The 22219-nt window shown below is 51.8% G+C and overlaps 2 protein-coding genes across 9 annotated transcripts in view; one reads left to right on the forward strand and one right to left on the reverse strand.

Annotated features, from left to right (window-relative positions):
- WDR73 (WD repeat domain 73) overlaps positions 1 to 16721 on the forward strand; it is a 28605-nt gene extending 11884 nt beyond the window's left edge. The window contains exons 8-9 of one of the 5 annotated variants that reach the window (XR_002158041.3): positions 575 to 867; positions 16108 to 16721. Coding sequence is in view for 1 of the 5 variants with exons in the window: in XM_011282768.4 (XP_011281070.1) it covers positions 575 to 810 (236 nt within the window). In the remaining 4 variants the exon portion in view is untranslated. Of the gene's footprint in view, positions 1 to 574; positions 1030 to 2215; positions 2632 to 3029; positions 3509 to 3709; positions 3958 to 16107 lie in introns of those variants that run through there. The other 4 variants (XR_002158043.3, XR_890380.4, XR_002158042.3 and 1 more) reach the window with 4 other exon arrangements.
- LOC101087322 (zinc finger and SCAN domain-containing protein 29-like) lies at positions 3005 to 21673 on the reverse strand. 4 transcript variants are annotated; one of them, XM_045058757.1, is made up of 8 exons: positions 21275 to 21673; positions 20433 to 20517; positions 19801 to 19877; positions 18996 to 19119; positions 17753 to 18520; positions 16901 to 17353; positions 16100 to 16198; positions 3005 to 3871 (listed from the first exon to the last, which is right to left on the reverse strand). In XM_045058757.1, the coding sequence occupies exons 1-8, from the start codon at positions 21671 to 21673 to the stop codon at positions 3438 to 3440; spliced, it is 2439 nt and encodes an 812-aa protein (XP_044914692.1). In that variant the 3' UTR covers positions 3005 to 3437. The 4 variants fall into 4 exon arrangements, with proteins under 4 accessions (XP_044914692.1, XP_044914691.1, XP_006932304.2 ...); XM_045058756.1 differs by having other exon boundaries at positions 16100 to 16201; XM_006932242.5 differs by lacking the exon at positions 3005 to 3871 and adding an exon at positions 11832 to 14544.
- Between the last annotated feature and the right edge of the window lie 546 nt (positions 21674 to 22219).

Here is a 22219-nt window from a genome sequence, read left to right on the forward strand (position 1 = left end):
AGGCATCTTTTGTTTTTTTAAAGTAATTTCCACTCAGTGTGGGACTCAGAGTCATGACCTTGAGATCGAAGAGTTGGATGCCATACCGACTGAGCCAGCCAGGCGCCCCTGGCCTTAAGCATCTTGTTATTTGACTTTTCATCCTATAGCCTGTTTTAGTACCACAGAGCAAACTATGAAATTACTTTAGGGGTGGGGCGCCTGGGTGGCTCAGTCGGTTAAGCAGCCGGCTCTTGGTTTCTGCTCAGGTCAGATCTCATGGTTCGTGAGTTCGAGCCCCACATTGGAGTCAGCACTTACCGTGTGGAGCCTGCTTGGGATTCTCTCTCTCCCCCTCTCTCTCTGCCCCTCCCACACACTCACGTTCTAAATAAATAAATAAATAAACAAACAAACAAACTTTAAAAATTACTTTAGGGGTGCCTGGCTGATTCAGTCAGCAGAGCATGCGACTCTTGATCTCAGAGTCGTGAGTTCAGGCCCCACGTTAGGCATAGAGATAACTTTTTTCAAAAAAATGAAAAATTACCTTAGAGTTTCAGTGTCAATCCTCTCTTTTCTTGTTCTTCCTCAGGTTTTGATGGGACAGTCCAGGTCTATGATGCCACATCTTGGGACGGAACGGGGGGCCAAGTAGAACCTGTCTTCACTCACAGAGGTCACATCTTCCTGGAAGACAATCAGACAGATACTGCGCCACTGGTCACTACCCACACCTGGCACCCCCACAAGCCGAGGACCTTGTTATCGGCAGCAAGCGACGCCTCTCTGCACGTGTGGGACTGGGTGGACCGCCGTGCGGCCTGCTGACTCCAGCCTCTCCCTGCCCAGGCCTCTAAGAAGAGAAGGAGCTACCGGAAAGCCAAGGTACTGCCTTAGGACTCAAGTGACCACAGGTCCCCGTTCCCAGCCCAGTGGCCTCGGGCTAATTAACCAGCTTCTCTTAGCCCCAGTTTTAGTGATAACCGCCTCCCAGGGTTGTTGGGAAAGTTAGAAGTAATGTAACGTATTAAAAAATAATCGGCAAGATGCGTGGCGCAATAAACGCTTGGCAGCGACCGTTTCCCCTCACTCCACCCCCCGTGTAGAACAGCAGTGTTTCCTCCCTGTCTGTATTCACAGTATCAGAGTGAGAACCAAAACAACAGCAAATGTTGGAAACCAGTTTTGTGAGCTTTTTTACAGAACTCAAAATGTATATGGGCCAGTAAACATGAAAAAAAAAAAAAAAGTCAACCCCAGGGGCGCCTGGGTGGCTCAGTAGGTTGGGCGTCAGGTCAATGATCGGGTCACGATCTCACGGTTCATGGGTTTGAGCCCCATGTTGGACTCTGTACCAACAGCTCAGAGCCTGGAGCCTGCTTCGGATTCTGTGTCTCTCCTCTCTCTGCCCCCCCTCTGCTGGCACTCTTTCTCCCAAAAATAAGTAAAACATTTAAAAAATTAAAAAAAAATGGGAGGCAAATAGTTCTCAGGGTGCTGAGAGCCAGGGTGGGGAGACAGGCCTTGTCCCCGGTACCCCCTGCGGCCCCCGAGTTTGGGCAGAGGCTGGGACCCCACCCCCACCCCCCGGTCCACCATGGAACACAGCCTTCACCAGGGTGGCACCTTGCCAGACCAGCCCCCACCCTCCCAGGGGAGTAGGCCCAAGGGACGTTTCTTTTTGGCAGTCCGGTCCGTAGCAGATACTAAAGTGCCTCTGCATCCCCATCACATATAATTTCTCACTGTCCCACTTGTTAAAGAATGTTCAGCCATTTTGGTTTTGAAATTAGTTGATTACTAGTCACTGTTTGGACTCTGAGTTCTTAGAAAATAGCTTTATTGACATGTAATTCACACACCATAGGTACAGTTCACACACCATACAATTCACCCATTGAAAGTGTACGACTCAGTGGTTTGGTATATTGTCAACTCTTAAAGATTGTGGGGAGCATCTGGGTGGCTCAGTTAAGCATATGACTTCGGCTCGGGTCATGATGTCACGGTTCGTGAGTTCAAGCCCCACGTTGGGTAAGCTTGAGCCCTGCTTCGGGTGAGCCTCCTCCTTCTCCCTCAGTCCACTTCTCCTCTCTGCCCCTTGCTCACTTCGGCGCTGTCGCGCGCGCGCGCGCTCTCTCTCTCTCTCTCTCTCTCTCTCTCTCTCTCTCAAAAAATAAAAAGGAGAAATGATTGTGGTAAAATACATATAACAATCTGTGGTCTTTTTTAGTTTGAAGCATACAATTGCACAGAATGAAGTACACCCACAGCATTGCACAAGCATCACCGCATCCAATTCCAGAACTTTCATCACCCCGAACAAATGGTGACCATCACGGCTCTGGTTTTCTGGCTGTGGGGAGGGCATACTTGTATTCCTCAGCTCGGGCCGCCGTAACAGAACCCCACAGACTGGGGGGCTCAAGCAGCAGAAACTCAGTACCCACAGTCTGGAGGCTGGACGTCCAAGATCTGGGTGGCGGCAGCTTTCATCGTGAGGCCTCTTCTCTTGGCTTGTGGGAGCCACCATCTCTGTGCTCACGTGGCCTCTTTGTGTCCCTGCAGAGAGGGCTCTGGCCTCTTTCCTCTTGGAAGGACAAGAGTCCTTCAGTCCTTTCAGATTAGGGCCCCAACATTATGACCTCATTTAGCTTTATTTACCTCTCCTGTTTGTTTCATGTTTATTATTTATTTTTGAGACAGCATGCACACAGGAGGGGCAGAGAGGGAGAGAAAGAATCCCAAGAAGGCTCTGCACTGTCAGCCCAGAGCCCCACGTGGGGCTCGATCTCACAAACCTTGAGATCATGACCCGAGTCAAAACCAAGGGTCACGTGCTCACCTGATTGAGCCACCCAGGCGCCCCCTCCTTATTTATCTTTTAAAGGCTTCATCTCCAAATACAGTCACATTGGTGGTTAGGATTGCAACGTAGAAATTTGGGTTGAGGGCACAATTCAATTCATAGCACTTAGGAATTATTTTGAAGTGAGAAAAACCTAATTTTCAAATGAAATGTTTTTGTTTTTTTTTTTTTTCTTCAGTTTCACAGTGAAGTCGAGGGAACATTACATTTTGGAGTTTAAAATACACAGTTTCAAGATGTGATCATTTTTACCATTTTGTGAAGTCTTCTACTCCTTTCCCCCACGCCCCCTCTAGAGCTGATTCTGTTCTCTTCTCAGCCCTGTTCAGTTATGTCACACCAGTAGTTTGAAAATGGCCAAAATGGAAATATTTAACCCCACAGAAATTGGCAAATACTGCAGCATACCACTGTGTAAGCTATATTATGTCACCAAGTAAAAGCAGAAATGAGTTATTTTAGAAAATAGTAGAGTTAATGCATGAATTGAGAAGCTGTTTTGCTGAAAAATCCTGATAAAATGCATATCAATCAGTCATTGTCCAGCCAGAGAGCCAAACACACCGAATAATTCAGTCGTGGGGATTTAGTTACGAGGCATCTGAAAGCGACTGCGAGGGAAGGTGGGCCCACGACGTGAGCCACAGCAGGAAGTTACACGGAGGGTTACAGAGGGGTGGGGGGGACGGGTGACCAGAGCTGAACCGTTGGGCCTCCCAGTGGGGAGGGGAGCGCAGTAATCCTGCTGGCGGGGGCTGGAGCCACAGGGCAGGAGCGGGGACCGCCGAGGCGACCACGGGAGAGCGCAGGAAGTACAGACAGGCCGAGTCCCCTGGCTCCTCTCCTTCCGCCGCCCAGCATCCTGCCTGTGCCCAGGACCAGAGGACCAGATGTGACCGGAGCTCATCCGTAGGGCAGTGCAGAGGGGCAGCCAGCAGGAGTCTGCACCTGCAGCATAAAGCAGAGGGGACGGAACCAGGATGGGTCTGAAGACGGAAGGCTGGCACCACATCGAAACCTCTATGAATTAAGAAAAAGGAAAGAAAATAGGACAAAGACTGTAAAAGACTACTGTGTACAATTACATATTAATTTGAAAATCTCAAGATACTGTTAATTTTCTTTTTTTATGTTTATGTTTTGAGAGAGCATACGTGGGGGAGGGGCATACAGAGGGGGAAAGAGGACCCAAAGTGGGCTCCATGCTAACAGCGGTGAGCCCGATGTGGGGCTTGAACTCACAAATCATGAGATCATGACCTGAGCCGAAGTCAGACTCTCGACCGACTGAGCCACCCAGGTGCCCCGATACTGTTAATTTTCTTAAAAACATAGATATTTATAAACTACTAGTTTAGTAGCAAATTTGAAATTACCCAATACTCAAGAAAGAAAAACTGGGATGCCCGGGTGGCTCAGTTGGTTAAGTGTCCAACTCTTGATCTTGGCGTAGGTCATGGTCTCACGGCTCATGAGATCAAGCCCCACATAGGACTCTACGCTGACAGCATGGAGCCTGCTTGGGATTCTCTCTGTCCCTTTCCCACTCTGTCTTTCTCTCAATAAATAATTTTTTTTTAAGTTTAAATAAAAATTTAAAAAATAAAATGTTTTAAAAAAAAACACTTCAAGGAGTAGCACCAAAAAGAATGTTGGGGGTAGGGCAATTTTGTGGGTACATTTTTTTAAACTGTATTTTTTTTAATATTTGTTTCTGAGAAAGTGAGCATGAGTGGGAGAGGGGCAGAGAGAGAGGGAGAGAGAATCCGAAGCCAGCTCCAGGCTCCAGCCTGTCAGCACAGAGCCTGACGCGGGGCTCAAACCCGTGGACCATGAGATCATGACCTGAGCTGAAGTCCGAGGCTTAACTGACTAAGCCACCCAGGCGCCCCCATTATTTTAAACTTCTAAAGAACAGCAAGTTCCCATGCCATAGAGACAGTTTCATTAAAAAACAAAAACAAAACTGGAGAACTAGCCGATTCCTCTTATGAAGGTGCTATAATCATATGATACCATATATAATCGTATAATACCAACACATGGCCCAGAAACCGGGTGTGCTCACAGACATGCGCACACACAGACCCCTTGCTCAAGCTCGGTCATTAACACTAGACGGTGGCCCTCAACACTGTCAGCCCCAGCATGCCTTCTGTGAGTACCCCTTTTCTGCCCTGAAATAAAATTTTACAGGGAAAATGGATTACTTACAATTTCAGAACCAGTGTGAATACAAAAGAATATGTGTTTCAATACATAAATGTTCATACGTGTGTAAAATCATCGAGAACAGGACCGCTCCAAGTACGGACCAGTACAGGTGTGTGCCGTATCTGTGACTCACACGCCAAGGAGTTGAGGACGTGACTCTTTGGAATTGGCAAAAACCTTGGAAAGTTCTGAACAAAAGAATGTGCCATTTTCCCTAATTTATTTTTTAAGTTTATTTTGAGAGAGAGGGAGTGCGCACGTACAGGGGAGGAACGGAGAGAGAGGGAGAGAGAGAGAATCCCAAGCAGGCTCCACGCTGTGAGCACGACGCAGGGCTCGATCCCGCGAGCCGCGAAATCATGATCTGAGCTGCAATCAAGAGTCAGACGCTTAACCAACCGAGCCACCCAGGTGCCCCTATTTTCCCTTGTTTTCTATAGGAGTCGAGTTTCCGGGAAATTCGGATCTATTAAAACCGTGCAAAGCTGTCCTCCCGTAGATGTAAAAAGTTAGGGTCTAGGTCCACGTAAAAAAGGCTCCCCTCCATCACTGGTTCTCCAACTTTCACACATGTCAGAAGCACCTAGAGACCTGGTTCAGGTTGCTGGGCTCCACTCCTGGAGTTTGTGACCAGTAAGAGTACCAGCCAGGGTTTAGTGAGAGAGGCAGGCCAGCCGGGGCTACTTCACACGCACGCGCACACAGACCTGACCTTACGGACCTGGGGGAGCTGGGCCTGGGGCCCGCGGGCAGGCAGCTGGGAAGGGAAGGTGGGTGTAGGAGGGCAGAGCCGGGACCACCTGGAGCGGGTCAGTTCTAGCTGTCTCCAGTGTTGACGACGTGGGTCTCCTGCGGGAGGAGCTGGCACCCTTCACCACGGAGCTAAGCCCACCCGTGGCTGAGGAGTGGGAGACGCTGGAGACAGAGCGGCCGCATGCAGACCGGCGCCGGGGTGAGCTGCAAAGGCACCGGCCCCACGGCCCAGGCATCAAAGCAAAATGGCAGCCGCTTAACTTCCTCCAGGTCTCATCCCACGGTGACCCTTGTGGCTCGCTCTACCTGGAAACATACAGGGAAGGGAATTCTGGGGGGATGTGGTTCTACCTGGCCGAGTCATCACATTATAAAGCCACCTCAAGTTTGGGGGTGCGGCTGGAGAATTTGCACTTCTAGGAGGTTCCCAGGTGATGCCCTTGCTGCACGTATGTGAGCCACCCCGAGTCCCTGCACATCCAGCAGCACGTGCGTTGGTCAGGACTGTCTCAACAATCGCATTTCGTCTGCGTGGTCCCGGCCACCAAATGCCAGTTGAGCTTCCGATTTGTGGGACAACTACATGTCCTCACCTCCGGTTTCCAGAATGCTCCTGTGGGAAACTACACAGTCCCCGGGAAGGAACTCCTGGAGTTCTCTCAGCAATTCTAGGAAGATGCCCGAGAGAATCCCTAGAGGGACCTGCAGATACCCAGTCATTTCACACTGACATCAGCACAGGACCCACTCCAGCTCTGGGCAAGGAGAGCGGAGATTCAGCAGCACGGAAGGGAGAGAATGTTCGGGAACTGTTTTGGCCTCATAAAAATTCAAGAACTAAGAGAAAGACTAAGCAGCAAAACGGAGAGAAACAAAGAAATACAGCAAATGGCACTGCAGCTAAGGTGAGTAATTCAGTTCGGGACCGCTGTGGCTCCTGCGTGAGGCTGGGTCTCGGGGGAACAAGGATGCGAGTCTGTGGAAGGAGCCCTGGCCCGGAGCATGGACACCTGTGCAGAGAAGAGCAGGGGCGAGAAGGAAACCGCAGCCTGAGACAGATGGACAGGGAGGGCAAGGAAAGGGAGACAGAGACAGGGCACGGTAAGGTTTGCATGAAGGCAGGAGGCATGAACGGTCCCTCCCGTGTGTCGTTGCCGTGACCGGTTGTTATGAACGGGTCCGGTCAGCGGGGCTCGCAGGTGCCCGCAGCTGTGGGAGGTGGAGGTGACGCCACAGGTGACGCCACAGGTGACGCCACAGGTTCTGGTCCTCTCCACCGCGTTTACTGAGCATCGCACCACGATGGCCGCTGGGATAGGAGATACAGAGATGTGCCAACCTGGCCCCGCTGGCGGGGGACTTGAAGGACCCACGTGTAGGGGGAAGCAGTCGTGTGTTCTGAGGGCACAGAGGGCCGAGTATCCACCCCTGCTTGGTGAGAGACCAGGTGTGATCAGGAAAGAGGATATTTGAGTTGTATCCTTCCTTCAGGCCAAGGAGACGGTGGGGTGTTCCAGGCCGAGGGAACCACGTGGGAAGAGACAGAAGTGAGAAAAGCCACAGGCCCAGCCTGGGAGGCAAAGCAAGTTGGAAATACGACTGAGAAAATGGGCTGTGGCCAGTCAGTAACGGCCCCGCGTGCCGGGCCGGAGAGCCGAGCCCGGAGGCTTTTGAGTGAGCAGATCCGGGCGGGGACTACGCGGCTGTCTGGACGAGGGACGTAGGCCTCCTCCAGGCCAGGAGAGCAAGGATATGTGACAGATGCCCACCTGTGCGGCAGCCCGTCTTTATATGCTCGTTCATCGTTTGCGATACGTTTCCTCTGGGAAGTATAACCAGTCAGCGGGCGGTTTAGGTTTCCTCTGCCCAGCACCACCCCGTGGACTCGGGCAGAGTGGGCACCAGGAGGGAAGCCAGACACGAAGGACGAATGTCTGAATCTGCTTAACATGAGGGACCTGACAGGCCAATTCACGGGGACAGAAAGTAGAACTGTGGTTGCCAGGGCCTGGGGGGAGGGGAAATGGGGAGTTGGCGGTGAATGGATATACTTTGAGTTTGGGCTGATGAAAAAGTTTTGGTCTTGGATGGTGGTGATCATTGCACAGAAATGCAGATGTCTTTGATGCCCTGAATTGTACCCTTAAACATGGGAAAATGGTAAATTTAATGTTGTGTATGTTCTACTACGGTTTTTTTTTCAACTTGAGTTTTAAAAATTAATTTATTTTTTGAGAGAGAGAGAGGGCACAAGTGAGCAAGGGGCAGAGAGATAAAGAGAGAGAATCCCAGAACGGGCAGAGGGAAGAGAGAGAAAAGTGGGGCTCACCCAAAGCAGGGCTCGAACTCACCCAATGCAGGGCTTGAACTCATGAACTGTGAGATCGCGACCTGAGCCGAAGTCAGGTGCTTGCCACCCAGGCGCCCCCCCCCCAAAGTTTTTTGAATGTTTCTTTATTTATTTTGAGAAAGAGACACAGAGCACGAGTAGGGGAGGGGCAGAGAGGGAGGGAGACAGAGAATCCAAAGCAGCCTCCAGGCTATCAGCGCAGAGCCCGACGTGGGGCTCGAGCCCAGGAACCATGAGATCGTGACCTGATCTGAAATAAGAGTTGGACACTTAACTGACTGAGCCAGCCAGGCACCCCTGTTTTACCACAGTTTTTAAATGTGGGTGCCAGGGCCCAGTGCTTTAGAGGGCCCAGCCCCATCCAGCCCTCCTCTAGCTGTGTCCTTCTCCGTGGCCGGGAAGTCCGCATGGCCACGGCAGTGCGCCCACAGATCCCATGTTCCTCCTCCAGGCCATCTTCCGGGAACCCGGGACCCAGAACGTCCTGTCTGAATGGCCTCTTGTCCATTCCATCCTCTCAAGGACAGGCTAGGCAGTCAGTGTGTGCACTCTGGGCCTGAGAGGTGGCCAGAGCAGCTGCTGGCGGGAGCACGGACAGAGAGGAGCACGGACAGAGCCCACATGCACAGAGCAGGGCACCTGAGCACTTGCAGGGGAGGCCTCACAGGGCAGAGCGGGCGGGGCAGGGGCGGCTCCTCCCACACCGCCAGGTTCCATCCTGGGCCTTGCAGGAGTCCGCAGTTCTTTCCTTTTTTTTCTTTTAACATACTTATTTTTTGGGAGAGCACAAGCGGGGAGGGGCAGAGACAGGGGGCAGAGGATCTGAAGCAGGCTTTGCGCTGACAGGCTGACAGCAGCGAGCCTGATATGGGGCTTGAACTCCCCAACTGGGAGATCATGACCTGAGCCAAAGTCAGGCCCTCAACCAACCGAGCTACCCAGGTGCCCCAGGAGTCCCCGGTTCTAAATTCAAAGCCTGGCTTCATCGCCTCACAGCCTCCAGGATGGCTAGAATCAAAAAGACATAACAGGGATGCCTGGCTGGCTCCATCGGTAGAGCATGCAACTCTTGAGCTCGGGGTTGTGAGTTCGAGCCCCACGTTTGGGTCTAGAGATTACTTAAAAATAAAATCTTAAAAAAAAAGAACCAACTATACCCAGTTTGGGGGGAGGATGTGGAGCAATGAGAACCCTCATATACTGCCAGTGTCACTGTAAAACGGTGCAGCCTCTTTGGAAAGTAAGTCTCGCAATTTCTCCAAAGGTTGAACATCGAGTTACTAGGGGACCCGGCGATTCCACTCCTAATTGGAAACGCGTCCACACAAAACGTGAAAACGTGTACATGAATGTTCAGGCAACATGATTCCCAACAGCCAAAGGTGCAACAAGCCAATGTCCACCCGCTGACGCAGGGCTAACAACACCTGGGCTGTATCCAGACGACGGGACGCTTCCAGGCTGGACAGGGGAGCGAAGCACTCACACCTGGTGGAGTGCTTGAGCCCGGAAAACACGAAGCCGAGGGAAAGAAGCCAGTCACAAAAGGCCACTTTTTGTAGGGTTCCATTTATGTGAAATGTTCACGCAGGCAAATCCGCAGAGACAGAAAGTGGATGAGTGGCTGCGAGCGGACGTGGGGCGGAGGGACTGGGGCGACTGCTAATGGATACGGGCTTTCCTGGGGTGATGAACATGTTCTAAAATTAGATAGTGGTGACACTTGCAGAATTTTCTGAATATCCTGAAAATAGCTGCATTTTAAACTTAAAAAAAAACCCGCACACACAAATGTGATGTTCCATTCATACTGAAGTATACTTGTTGAGGGGAGACGCTAAGAATATCAGTCAGCTTGACTTGGAACCCTCAATATTTAGACGACTGTCACGGCCTGTACTCTGGCCAGCGTCTCACAATGTCGGGGTCCGGCCCCGGGGCTGAGCTACAGTTATGTGTTTTAAATGATGGTAGGGTGTTTGGGGCATCGGACCCCAGGGTCAGGAGTGAGTTTTGCAGATGAGAACACAGGGCACAGAGAGGGGATGTGGCCTGGACAGGAGGGCGGTCATTAGTTAAAGGGACCAGCTGTCCGGAGCGGTTTTGGGAGACGGGGTCCCGCCGCTACTTCCCGCAGGTTTTGCCCCCCACCCCCGTGGGCCTTCAGCACATCAGCATCTCACAGGCCTGACAGAGACGCTGTCCTTGCTAAGGGGCTGTGGCAGGGACTCTCAAGAGTCATTCTGGGCACACACAATCGTTCCCTTATGTGCCGACGTTACAGCCCAACCCCCACAGAAGCCGTGGCTCCCAGGAGTGCATATCTGGGGACTGATACGACAGGATCATCGAGACCCCCACCCACCTGTGGTGGAGGCAGACAGATCAGGGCCGAAGTCCCAGCTCTGTGCGTCTCCCCACACCTCGGAGTGGCCGAAATGGTCGACACCCTGCAATAAAGTGCTTGGCGTGGGGCCTGCCTCACCAAATACGCAGGGAACCAGGGAACAGGGGCTGGTGTTGATTCGCTCTGCCTTCCACTAGAGGACTGGCGGAGCTGTGCAGAAGGCCTGGGGAGCCGGGGTCCTGGAGAGAAGTAAAGGGAGAGGGTGTTGTTCTCTGCAAGCCGAGCAGTCAGAGCCAGTGAGTGGGTCCCGCATCCTGGGCTGAACAGAGGGGAGGCCGGGGTCACACGCACCTCAGCGGGGTTTGGTGCTTGTGGCCGTTAGAGTCTCTTGGACTCTCCGCCCTGGGGCTGAGTCTGTGGTCACTTGATGAAAACGGCTCACCCTTTGGCCATCGCACTCACAGGATTTGCTTGGAATTCGCTTATTTAATGGGTTAATATACTTGCATCAGCTTCGGCTACTAGGATTAGTGCGCCGAAACCCAACTCCTGTGTTTCTTGCTCTCTGTGCGTGAGAATAAGAACCGGTATTTCTGCTATGCGCCTCTTCAGTTAAAATTTTGCAATGCATAATCTGATTGTCATCTATTGCAACTTTTATAATAGAGGTGAATTTCATGCATTTCCCGCTATCGCTTCGTTATTTTTCTCTTGAGGGGATTTCCAAGTGAACAGCTTCCAAAAGCCACCCTGCTTGCCTGGTTCAGAAACTCTGAAGCCGTGATTATGAGCTGGAGCTGGAGGTGAGCTAAAAACTAAAGCCCCCAGAGCTTTGCTCATTCCGTGTCCCGAGGTAGGCGAAAAGGCAAATCAGAACACTCTGGAGCAAGGGAATGGATAACTAGTTTCAAATCAAAATCCAGGCACTGTAAAAAGTACATATTACGTTGGGTTCACTGGGAAACCTCTCCACGTGATAGTGAACTGGTGAAACTCAGTGCTCTAGTCTTCCACTGAGAACTATGCCAACATCACTTAGGAGAGCCATCTCACGTGTCCCAGTGCTTCACGGACTGTGAAATCCGTATGAAATATCTACAGTCTCCAGCTCAGTTTTCCCCTTGCTTTGCTAAGGGGAAAATACACGTGAGATGGCATGGTAATGGATATTACATCTGAATCTCCGTGTTCCATTCCAGAAGTTTGCAAAAGGGAATGTGGTTATTTCCAAACTCTTTTTATAACGCACAGCTATGTTCATTTTAGTATCGTGAATTTCCACCCAAGTAAAGATTTTCTCATTCAAAAGAGTAAAATGATTTAAAAGAATACATTATCAGATTTATTTCCTGGCCGTATAAAAAAAATTCTGAACTCAGATTTCTGGGATACCTCTTTGAAAACGATCTCCAAAAACAGGCTCTCCGAAGTGTCCTCAGTGGCAGCAAACTGACATCCTTCGAAGGACTTCTGGTTCCAGATAGCAGATACTGGGCAGAGACAAGTCTCACAGATAAGAGAGGTGACCGGGCCAGATAATAAACACGCTGTTCGTTCTGCCAGTGTTTATTAAGCCTTTCTTCCATGCCGGACACTACTCTGTGCTAGAACTACATCGATAGGAGGCCTTCTAAGGTGGTCTGAAGACAATTCTCAGAGGAAAACTCAATGGTTTCAGTAATGGCAACAACAAACAGAGTTCACAGCCCGTCAGAACGGCTGCTTTTGATGGACAACACTTACTTGAATAGGTTCTTTTATGTTCGTTAGAACAGACTCCTTACTTAATCGTATTCTATAAATCTAACGATATGAAACCGTGACGTGTGTAGACTGCTTTGTTTTATAACTGGTGGGTTTCTGGAAGGCTGGGGGAAAATATTTTCAAGCCAAATGCACGAAGGAGAAACTAAGAGCAAGAAACCATATTCCATTTCTTTCTAAGCACCATTTGCTGCATGTGTCAGAGTCCCTCCAGGGGCTGTGCTCTGCTCACTCAGAGACACCCCAGATCTCCAGGACCTGTGCGCCTGCACGCGGCCTCCCCTGAGGCCGGGGATGGAGCGGCGGCTCCTCCAACCCGGCCTCCTTACCGCTGCCAAGGTTAGTGGTCGTTGCTCCGGACGTACTTGCAAACGGAAAAGGCTTTCCCCATTTCATCATCCTGTTCGTGATCTCCTAGACCCAGTGTTATATTTTTAGGGCACCGCATGGGCCGTAGGGCTCGCCGGCAGCACTGCTGGCAATTTGGAGCGGTTCTACCCTGCGAGACGTCTGCTTAGGTCGAGTCCTATTAATTGCTGGTTCTATACCTCAAAGATGCCAGTCTCCTATGGCTCAACCTAACATGTCGAGAGGAAGAGTAGGTCATGGTTTAGAAAGCCAACCTGGAGCACTGACCTCTCCTCCTCCAAATGACACAACAGAGTGCTCTCCTCTTGGGTAAGAAGCACGCAGAGAAATGGAGACGGTTCGCGGGCCCCACCCTCCACAGGGAGAACCGTGGAAGACCTTGAAAAATGTGCTCAGTTAATAAATCCCCGTCTAGCTGCCCAGTGCTGAGAAGAAAACGCTCAGCCACTACCGGCCCTGTGGCGGAGCCGGCCACCGTTAATGCCATGAGCACCGCGGGGCGGACCTCCTCTGTCCTTGAAGGGGGGTCTGGGGGACAAGAGTCTCACCCTCATATTACCAAGCTGTGGAAGTTAAGGCACAGAATCCTAATGGAGACCTATCGCGATGGTGGTACAGTCCAATTCAGAATGAGTCTCTGAATTCTCTGGAAATTAGCTTCCGTTTCAATAGCGCGGATAAGCAAGCCCTGAGTAGTATTCCATAAGCCAGCTGAGTTTTCAGTGAGAGAAACACAATGACCTCTACCGAACTGGGACCTAAATCCCTGGTCTCCCATCTCCTGTGGGGGTCGTGGTATAGAATCAAGGACCATACAGACCTTTCTTAGAACAGATTCTGTGGTGCTTCTAGATTTGATGCTTCTTAAAGACATTTAGAGCCTCTCGCCCACATGGGTTCTCCGATGCGCGCTAAAATGCGAACTGTTGTTAAATCGCCTCCCACAGGCACCGCATTCGTAGGGCTTCTCTCCCGTGTGGGTCCTCTGGTGTATGATGAGACTTGAGCTCTGATTAAAGCTCTTCCCACATTCGCCACACTTGTAGGGCCTCTCTCCAGTGTGAATTCGCCGGTGGGTAATGAGGTTCGAGCGGTCACTGAAACTTTTGCCACACTCGAGACACTCATAGGGCTTCTCTCCTGTGTGGATCCTCTGGTGGCTGGTGAGCGTGGAACTCTTACTGAACTTCTTCCCGCACTCAGGGCACTGGTAGGGCTTTTCGCCAGTGTGCGTTCGCCAGTGCGCACTGAAGTGCGAGCTATTGGTGAAACTCTTTCCACACTCACTGCACTTGTGGGGTTTCTCTCCTGTGTGGACTCTCTGGTGCATCAGGAGGCTGGAGCTCTGGTTGAAGCTTTTCCAGCAGTCTCCACATTTATAGGGCTTTTCTCCAGTGTGCGTTCTCTGGTGTGCTGTGAGGTTAGAATGATCACTGAAGCCTTTCCCACATTCGGGGCATTTGTAGGGCTTCTCCCCGGTGTGGGTTCTCAGGTGGCAGACCAGGTGTGAGCTTCGGCCAAAGCTTTTCCCACAACGGCCACACCTAAAAGGTTTCTTTTCTCCGATGTGGGCTAACCGGTGGACAGCTAGGTGGGAGCTCTGGCTGAAAATTTCCCCATATTCACAGCATGGATAGGATTTTTCTCCTACGTAGGTTCCCTGAGGACCTATGAATTTCCCTGCGTCTCTTTCTGGAGGGGAGAGTGACCCTCGTCCATCTTCTAAGGGTACCTCCCATTGCTTTTCTGCCCCATATTTGCCTTCCCAGTCTCTCCTCCAGGCAAAGTACTGGGAAACATCCACTTCGGGTCTTTCTAATAATGCCCCCGGCAGTTCTGCTTCCTCTGAAATGTTCTGGCTTGAATTCTCCTCATTCTCTGTCCTTGTCTCAAGATCTGAAAGAATGAGGTGAAACTGCAAATGTAGCGTGTTTTCTGAGCTCAGAAGAACAGAACCGATGAGAAAGCGGCCCTACCGGACGGTCGGAAACAAACTCTTGCCGGTGACACATAGAACACAGTCAGTTTGCCATTAACCAGAAACCGATCATCTGGAACAGGGCTGAACCTCGTTCGAGACAGCAGACTTCCAGATCTCACTCCCTCCCCCAGCTTCTGAACAAGAAGGCGGTGGGGAGGAAGGCTGAGGAAAGGGAGGAGGGCAGGACCCAGGCCCATTTCTTCCTCTCCCCGCCAATCAGATGCTCTGCCCCCAGGTATGGCCCCTCTTCTCCTCCCCACCCACCTGTGTGCTGGCAATCGGTACTAAAAGGCTACCTTTCTCTTCCAGGCAGAGGGACAAGCCTGAGAGTGATTCTGGCCTCTCTCCGTCCCCTTCCTTGCAATTGGGAGGAAGGACTTCTTTGATGAACGAGGAGGTGGGCCCCGTGGCTCAGAAGACCAGCAGTGAAGCCTCTATCCCTGTGGGGCGAGGCTGTGGCCGTCCCCTGCTGCCTGTGGCTCCAACTGGGGTTCAGTGAGGAAGCCCACCGTGGCCACCCATCTGAGCCACACTGCCCAACGGCTCTACAGTTAGAAAGCTGTCATTTGATCTCAGCGTCTTACTCTTACGTTTCTTGGTTGGTCTGGAATCTGAGCGGGGGAAGAGCAGTACTATTTATCAGATCTCCTAAACTTCCAACAAAATGACTGAGCCCATCCAAGGAGGGAAGCTCATCTTAACCATGAGAAATTCACCCCTGCAATAAGCTAAGGCTGACTGTTGTTTAATTTGGGGTTGCCATGGCTCACTTTTTCTATTAATCTAGTTAAGTGATAGTTAATTATAGTTAAAACTCTGATAGAAACTTAAGAGGGAGGGGAGCCTGGCTGGCTCAGTCGGTAGAGCATGTGACTCTTTATCTTGGGGTCATTAATTCGAGCCCCGCACTGGGGGTAGATGTTTACTTAATAAAGAAAGGGGGCATTAAAAAAAAAAGAAATTTAGAGGTGCCTGGGTGGCTCAGTCGGTTAAGCCTCCAACTTTGGCTCAGGTCACGATCTCACGGTTCATGGGTTCGAGCCCCGCCTGGGGTTCTGTGCTGACAGCTTAGAGCCTGGAGCCTGCTTCGGATTCTGTGTCTCCCTCTCTCTCTTTCTGCCCCTCCCCGGCTCACTCCTGTCTGTCTGTCTCTGTTTCTCTCTCTCTCTCTCTCAAAATAAACATTAAAAAAAGAAATTTAGGAGGGAAATCACCAACACTAAGGATTTGTTTATATCTATCTAGAAGCCACGGTAACTCAGGAGAGCAGGCTTTCCTGGCTGCCACCTGCTTTTCTGTTCTCCCACATCCTGTGGCTTCAGCACCCCTGCATAATAAACCGGGAAGGCCAAGTGAGTGGGTTCCTCTCCCAGCCCTTGCCCAGTGCTGCCTTGTCCGTATTCGGAATTCCAGATCTGACTTCCTTGTTGGTGCAATACTAGCTTTCGCTCGTTTTCATTCATTTCCCACCTGCACAGGAAGTTTTCCGGAAGTCCCGGGGATCGTCATTCCAAAGCTCTTCACTTCTCTCTGGCCTCGAGACCCCGTCTGGCTGGCGGACTGGAAGTCCTACTCGAGGAAAATCAAGAAGGGACATGGAGTTCTTATGCAATTTGCCTTCTGTTCTTTTATCTGGACGTGGTGGGTGAAATGAGAATGGAAACACCTACCAGAAAGATCTGGTTTTCAGAAGAAATCGTTTAGTGAATGACTCAGGAAATGTGCCCCCTTACGTGAGGAGTACAGGGCAAGGTGTTCTTCTATCTTAACAGTAAGTACAATGATGGCGACAATGAGAAGGAACATTTGCTGAGGGCCAGCAATGTCCCAGGATCCTCCTAACAGCCCAGTGAGCTAGATACTGTGTCCATTTTACAGATGAGACAGTGGAGGCCTAGGTGTTTAACCAGTTTGCCCAAGAACAGAGAAGGCTTTCAGTGGCAGACTGTTGTATGTAATACGCACCGGGTATGTTGGATGGAAACAAACAACTGGAACTTTACATCACTCGGACCTCTCTTTCCTCTTATAATGGTTACTAAATATTATTTCTAGAATGTTGTTACTAAAAGCAGACAGGGAGCAGGCAAGACCCTCAACGTTGTCTTTGTGAGTCACCCTGCACTACTGGTTAAGAAATCGGTCTTAACCTGAGGAGGTCACTCCAGAGTGACAGACAAGAAGCATCTCTCCCGCTTCACAGTCCCTAATGCTTCCCTCGGGCCCTCGTCTCTCCCACTGTCTGTGGCCGCTGTGGGGAGGAGAGCTTACCACTGGGATTCCCCCTCAGAGCCTGGGGGCCACGGCTCTTGGGCTCCTCTCGGGGCTCCTCTGCCGGTTCGCTACCGTCTCCCGTCACACCTTCCAGCACGGCCTTCCGGTTCTCTTCGGAGCCCCCTCTATTCCGCAGGAGGCCCCCTGCCACCTCGAAGGCGTCAAAGGTGCTGGCAAGGGTCCAGGGGCTCATCAGGGCGTCCATCTCACGATAGAAGGGGCAGGTGCCCGGGGCGTGCGTGCTCCTGGCTTTGCGGTAGTGGGTCTGGAGGTTTTTGAACCGGTAGCGACACTGTTCCAGGGTCCGCGGGAAGCCGCGCTCCCGCAGCCGCTCGGCCACCAGCCGGTACACCTGGCGGTTCCGATGGCAGGTGCGCAGTTTCTCGTGAATGTAGGGCTCACCGAGAATCCCCAGGAAAATTTTGGTTTCTTCGTAGCCCCAGTGCACACCTGGAGGAGAGGTACAGAGGTGAGCTGAGACGGTGCTGCTGGTTGTGCGGAGGACAGCAGGAGACCCCCCACTCCCGCCACAGCATCTCGGTGATTTCCAGAGAAACAGTCAAGCGGGTTTTCCTCTGTGACGGGACTCGATCCGACAATATGCACACGTTTATTTTTACACTTATACACATGACTCTTACATAATGGTTCTTCCTTTTTCCCGACCGCACACAGGAACAAAGGGCTGTCCCATTTGTACATAAAAATAGCCTTTCCTTGCCCTTTCCAGACGACTACAGTGTGCCCTGAATCCCCACGGCACCCCCGAAATAACCGGTCGCAGCGAGCTTTTCTCCAAACCCCACTGACAGCGAGGGCCCTCCCAGCTTGCTCATGACAAGGACTTACCAGCCGGACTCCGAAACAGGGCTGGGATTCCAGGGCTTCCAGACACTTCTTCGACCCCCAGTTCTTCCCCCTCAGAATCCTCTGTGACGGCTCCTAAATGCCCTTCTTCTACAGACGCTGTTGTGTGGCCGGGGTCCGGCCCCTGCTTCTCTGCCCTGCCTTCCAACACAGCCTCAGCCAGCACTGCCTCCTCCTGTCCCCAGCGGCGCCCCTGAAGCTCTGCATGCTCCACATCACAGGCCCTGTGCCCAAGAAGAGCCCCTGCCACCTCTGGAAGGGGGGTGGCGGCCCGTGGGCACATCAGGGCGTCCATCTCACGATAGAAGGGGCAGGTGCCCGGGGCGTGCGTGCTCCTGGCTTTGCGGTAGTGGGTCTGAAGGTTTTTGAACCGGTAGCGACACTGTTCCAGGGTCCGCGGGAAGCCGCGCTCCCGCAGCCGCTCAGCCACCAGCCGGTACACCTGGCGGTTCCGATGGCAGGTGCGCAGTTTCTCGTGGATCCAAGACTCACTGAGAATTCCCAAAAAAGTCTTGGTTTCCTCATAGCCCCAGTGCACCCCTGCCACCTTCTCATCCTCCAGGCCCTGCAACTCCAGCTCGTCCCACATCTTGGCTTTTCTCAGGACAGGCACGTGGCCAGGCCGGCCTCTCCCCCCGCCCGCTGCGGAGTCGCTGGCGTTCTCCTCTCCGGGACACTGAAGATCACGCCTCCGTGGGTCCTCCTCCTGCTCCACGTGGGAGCTGACACTGGGTAGGGGGGTTGGCAAATCTGTTTGCAGAGGGAGACACACAGAAGATACAGTGGTTTGGGGACTCTCGTCCCAATCACTTTATATGCCAGGGAGGGGAGATACTATTAATTTTTTTTTTTTTTAAGTCTGAAGGGATTCTTGGGAAGCCTTGGTAAAAGTAGTATTCAGGCTGCGAGGGAACAGTAAGAAAAAGAACCAGGCCCAAATCTAGACCTACACATGCACGTACATCTGTCCTGAAGCAAATAAAATTCAGGCTCCCACCAGAGGCTTTACTGACCGTCTTCCTAAGATGGTCAGTAAATGTCAATACAATATTCTCTCTGGGTTCTAGAAACTCATCCTTGAGAGCACTGACTTTGGTATTAGATTATGGGTCTCTCTTCAAGCAGAATTGAGGGCTTTGAACAATATGGTCCCAAAAAGGTCTGGGGTAGTGAACACTACAGATAACGCCACGGCTAACTTTGTACAGGAAAACGGCGCTCTTACCCGGCGAGACCTCACTTGCAGATTTCTCCCAACTTCTTTCCAGGTGGTTCCTCCATCCAGGTCCTGGCTGCCTCCGCGCCTCCTGGGAGATGTACACGGCCACATCGCCGAATGTCACCAACTCCTGGGAAAACATAACACCCCGTTCAAAAGGTGCCGCCTTGGGACAAAATGCCTCCCTATACGGCCTTCATCAGAGGGCAGGTGACAAAAAAGGCTGAGGAGAAACTAAAAAGTGAGTTTTCTTTGACTTTTAAAGGCAATAAAGGACGGGGAGGGAGCGGGGGAGAGAAAGAAAAGCCAGAGAGAAGCTAACATTTACGGAACACCAGGTGAGCTGTGCCAGAGAGTTTCACACTTGCTCAGTTATACAGTCAGTATGTGGCAGAGCCAGGGTTTGAACGCAGCACTCTCTGACCCTGAGGCTTTTGTTCCCTCCACGCCTCCACAGTCCTGCACACCATGTGGGCAAGACTCGGATATGGAAAGAAGGAAGTAACTATTCCTTTTAAGGCAAACGTGCCAATCAGCATGATCTTACAATCTCGGGCTCAAGGAAAAGAACGACTTAATACCATTCCTCACCACCTCAGCTGTGGTGCTGCCTTCCAGACGGAGGGGGGGTTCAGCAACATTTTTCTGGCTGGTGAAATTCTGGAGCCTAATTTACAAAGTTACGGAGAACCCCCTCCACCACCGCTGGGTAAAATTCTCTTGGCATTTCTGCTGAGCAAAAGAGTTGGCGGCAAAGGGCCCCCCCTTGGATAGTGAAAGGCGTCCTAAGTAAGAGAAAGTTCTGGCTCACCTGGGGGCTGTGCATCATCCCCTGGTCACCGCCGCCCTCCTCCACAGAAAGACCCAGAGTTCCAGGACCAGGCAGGGCTGTGGGGAAGGGAAAGGAGCCGTGAGGAGACCACGTTTCTCAACTCCTCCTGAGGACGGGCCCAACTTAGTTCTGAAACAGAAGAGTCTTCCCCCTTCTCTTGGTGTCTGCTCTGTCCCAGCAAAGAAAGTTGGTGAAAACCCAAAATGAGGAGAGTTCCCAATTGTCCCCTTCCATATCCATCCAGGTTACTGATGCAGTTTCATGATTTTCTTCTTCAGTTTTGATAACACATCTGCCTCATCCAAATTGGTCTGGGACACAAGTACCTGTCCTGAGAATTACTGTGCTTGGATTTGACCCCACCTTGTGCTTTCTCCACCAGCCAGACCTAAAATCTGTGCCCAACCTACTGGGACAGTAACCTCACTCACACAAGGAGAGGTACCACAGGCTCCGCTGGGTACTTTTACAAAACATGCCAACCAAGGCCCTTCCTCCCTTCGGAGGTACCTGTCGAGGATCCCCCAAGCCTCATTTCACCTGCCCCATCCTCCCACCTTCGGCACTCTGAGGGAACTTACCCACCCTCTCCCCAGACTGCTGCTTCTTACCGCTCCTGTGCAAGGCTGGGAGTTCCTCTTCGGGACTGTGATGCCACTGTTCTTCCGGTTCTGGCTGTGCGTTCTTCACCACTGCCTGTAACAGACCCATGAATCCTGTCTGTGCTTGCTTGAGATGGATGTCTTGGGAAGCTAGTACTGATCCTTAGCGTTCCTTCTCCTCTGAGCATACCTCCTGTCCCTGTTCAAGGACTAGAGGGGTCGAAATTCTGTAGGCACTAAAACTTAACTATCCCAAGATGCAAAGAAGCAAAGGAGGAAATCAGTCTCCTGCAAATCACTGCAGTCCGGTAAGGAGTGGGGATGTGCAAAAGACTAACAGATAAGGTCTGGATCCCAGACTCACTGCAGTCTGCCCACCAGCTCTCCTGAGGCAAGACTCAGCCAACCAAAAATATAGCTGTTTTTCAATAGGACCCAAAGGTGCAATACTGGCCATAAAGACCAGTGAAGCCACTTGCGTCAGGCTGGCTGCTGACGAATGAGAGCTCTTCTCCAAAAAGAAACCAAAAACCAACCCACCCACCCACAAACCCTAGCTTTTCTGTCCTTCTGTGTGCTCCTCCTCGCCCGGAGTGGTGTTCAAGCCATTTTAAGCAATTCTCTTACTTAACGGCAGGGCCCCACACTCAGAGCAAGCGCTGTTACGCATTCTCTGAAGAGTCCGTCTGAGCGTGGAAGGAAAGCCGTAGCCACCAGGCCCAGGGAATGAGCAAATGCCACTTTGCCACAAACAGCAAAGTACGGCACATCACCCACACTGCTGGCAGTGTGGTCAAGGGCACTCTCCCACTTCCCCCTGCTTTACCCACAACAAGGTTCTCGCTTCTCACCTGGAGCCCCCGTCTCCCGGGCTCTTTCTGCAAGTCTTCCACCAGGGCCACGGCCTCCTCTCCGCTCTCTGGATGCTTCTGTCTAACCCAGAACTGGATCTCCCGAGGAAGGACAGCCAGGAACTGTTCCAGCACTAGCAACTCCAGGATCTGCTCTTTCGTACACTTCTCTGGCCTCAGCCACTGATGACAGAGCTTCCGGAGTTGGATGAGGGCCTCCCGGGGTCCTGATGCTTGTTGATAGCAGAAATGCCAGAACCGCCGGCAGGAGGTCTCTGGCCCAGGGTCGCTCCTTTGGGAAATTTCCCGCTCCCAGTGGGGATCATCTTCCAGCTTCACTCTTTGAAGCTCTTCTCGCGCTCGAGGAGTCTGGACTTGCGGGTCCCCAGCTACAGCCATCGTGCAGCTCACGGAAGAACCTTGCCACTGGGCTCTGAAGCTCAGAGCTCTTCCTTTACCTCAACGGGGAGTACCATCAGATAGGAGTCGCTAAGTAGAACTCGAAATTCTAGAGCCACGGGTAATACATTACAGAGTGAATGCTAGTGACCATCACAAGTGTCAGCCCAGCAGGACTGAGGTGAAGAAAAGAGCCTTCGTGTCCTCCCCTCCCCATGTCCTGTGTCACTGGGGAAGCAGCTCCAGAAGTTTAAGAGGAGGGTCAAGAGCGGGTGATCTGATGGGAAAGCAGGGGGGCTTGAGGCTGTGTTTGCACAGCAATTTACTCGAGGCCGAGAAGATGTCACTCATCCACACTGACGAGTGAGGATGGACTGGAGAAGACAATGGGGACAATAAGCCGCCCACCCTCCCAAGCCACTGGTCTTCGGAACTAGAGTGTGACAAAGTCAACGTGGCAGGACAAGTACGAGAGGGCGCACAAGGTAGCAGCACCTTGGAGAGCAGCAGCCGGGTGGAGCTGGCTCTAACCTTTCAGAAATTCAA

Source organism: Felis catus, chromosome B3 (assembly GCF_018350175.1).
Source record: "Felis catus isolate Fca126 chromosome B3, F.catus_Fca126_mat1.0, whole genome shotgun sequence".
NCBI lineage: Eukaryota > Metazoa > Chordata > Mammalia > Carnivora > Felidae > Felis > Felis catus.

Bases quoted from the DNA above. Each gene is read 5' to 3' on its own strand.
- LOC101087322 (XM_019831833.3), bottom strand. From the start codon at position 21,673: ATGGCTGTAGCTGGGGACCCGCAAGTCCAGACTCCTCGAGCGCGAGAA. The intron at 18,521-18,995 runs GTAAGAGCGCCG...CTCTGCAAACAG, and splicing joins TGCAAGTGAGGTCTCGCCGG to ATTTGCCAACCCCCCTACCC. The intron at 17,354-17,752 runs GTAAGTCCTTGT...CCTCTCCTCCAG, and splicing joins CCTGTTTCGGAGTCCGGCTG to GTGTGCACTGGGGCTACGAA.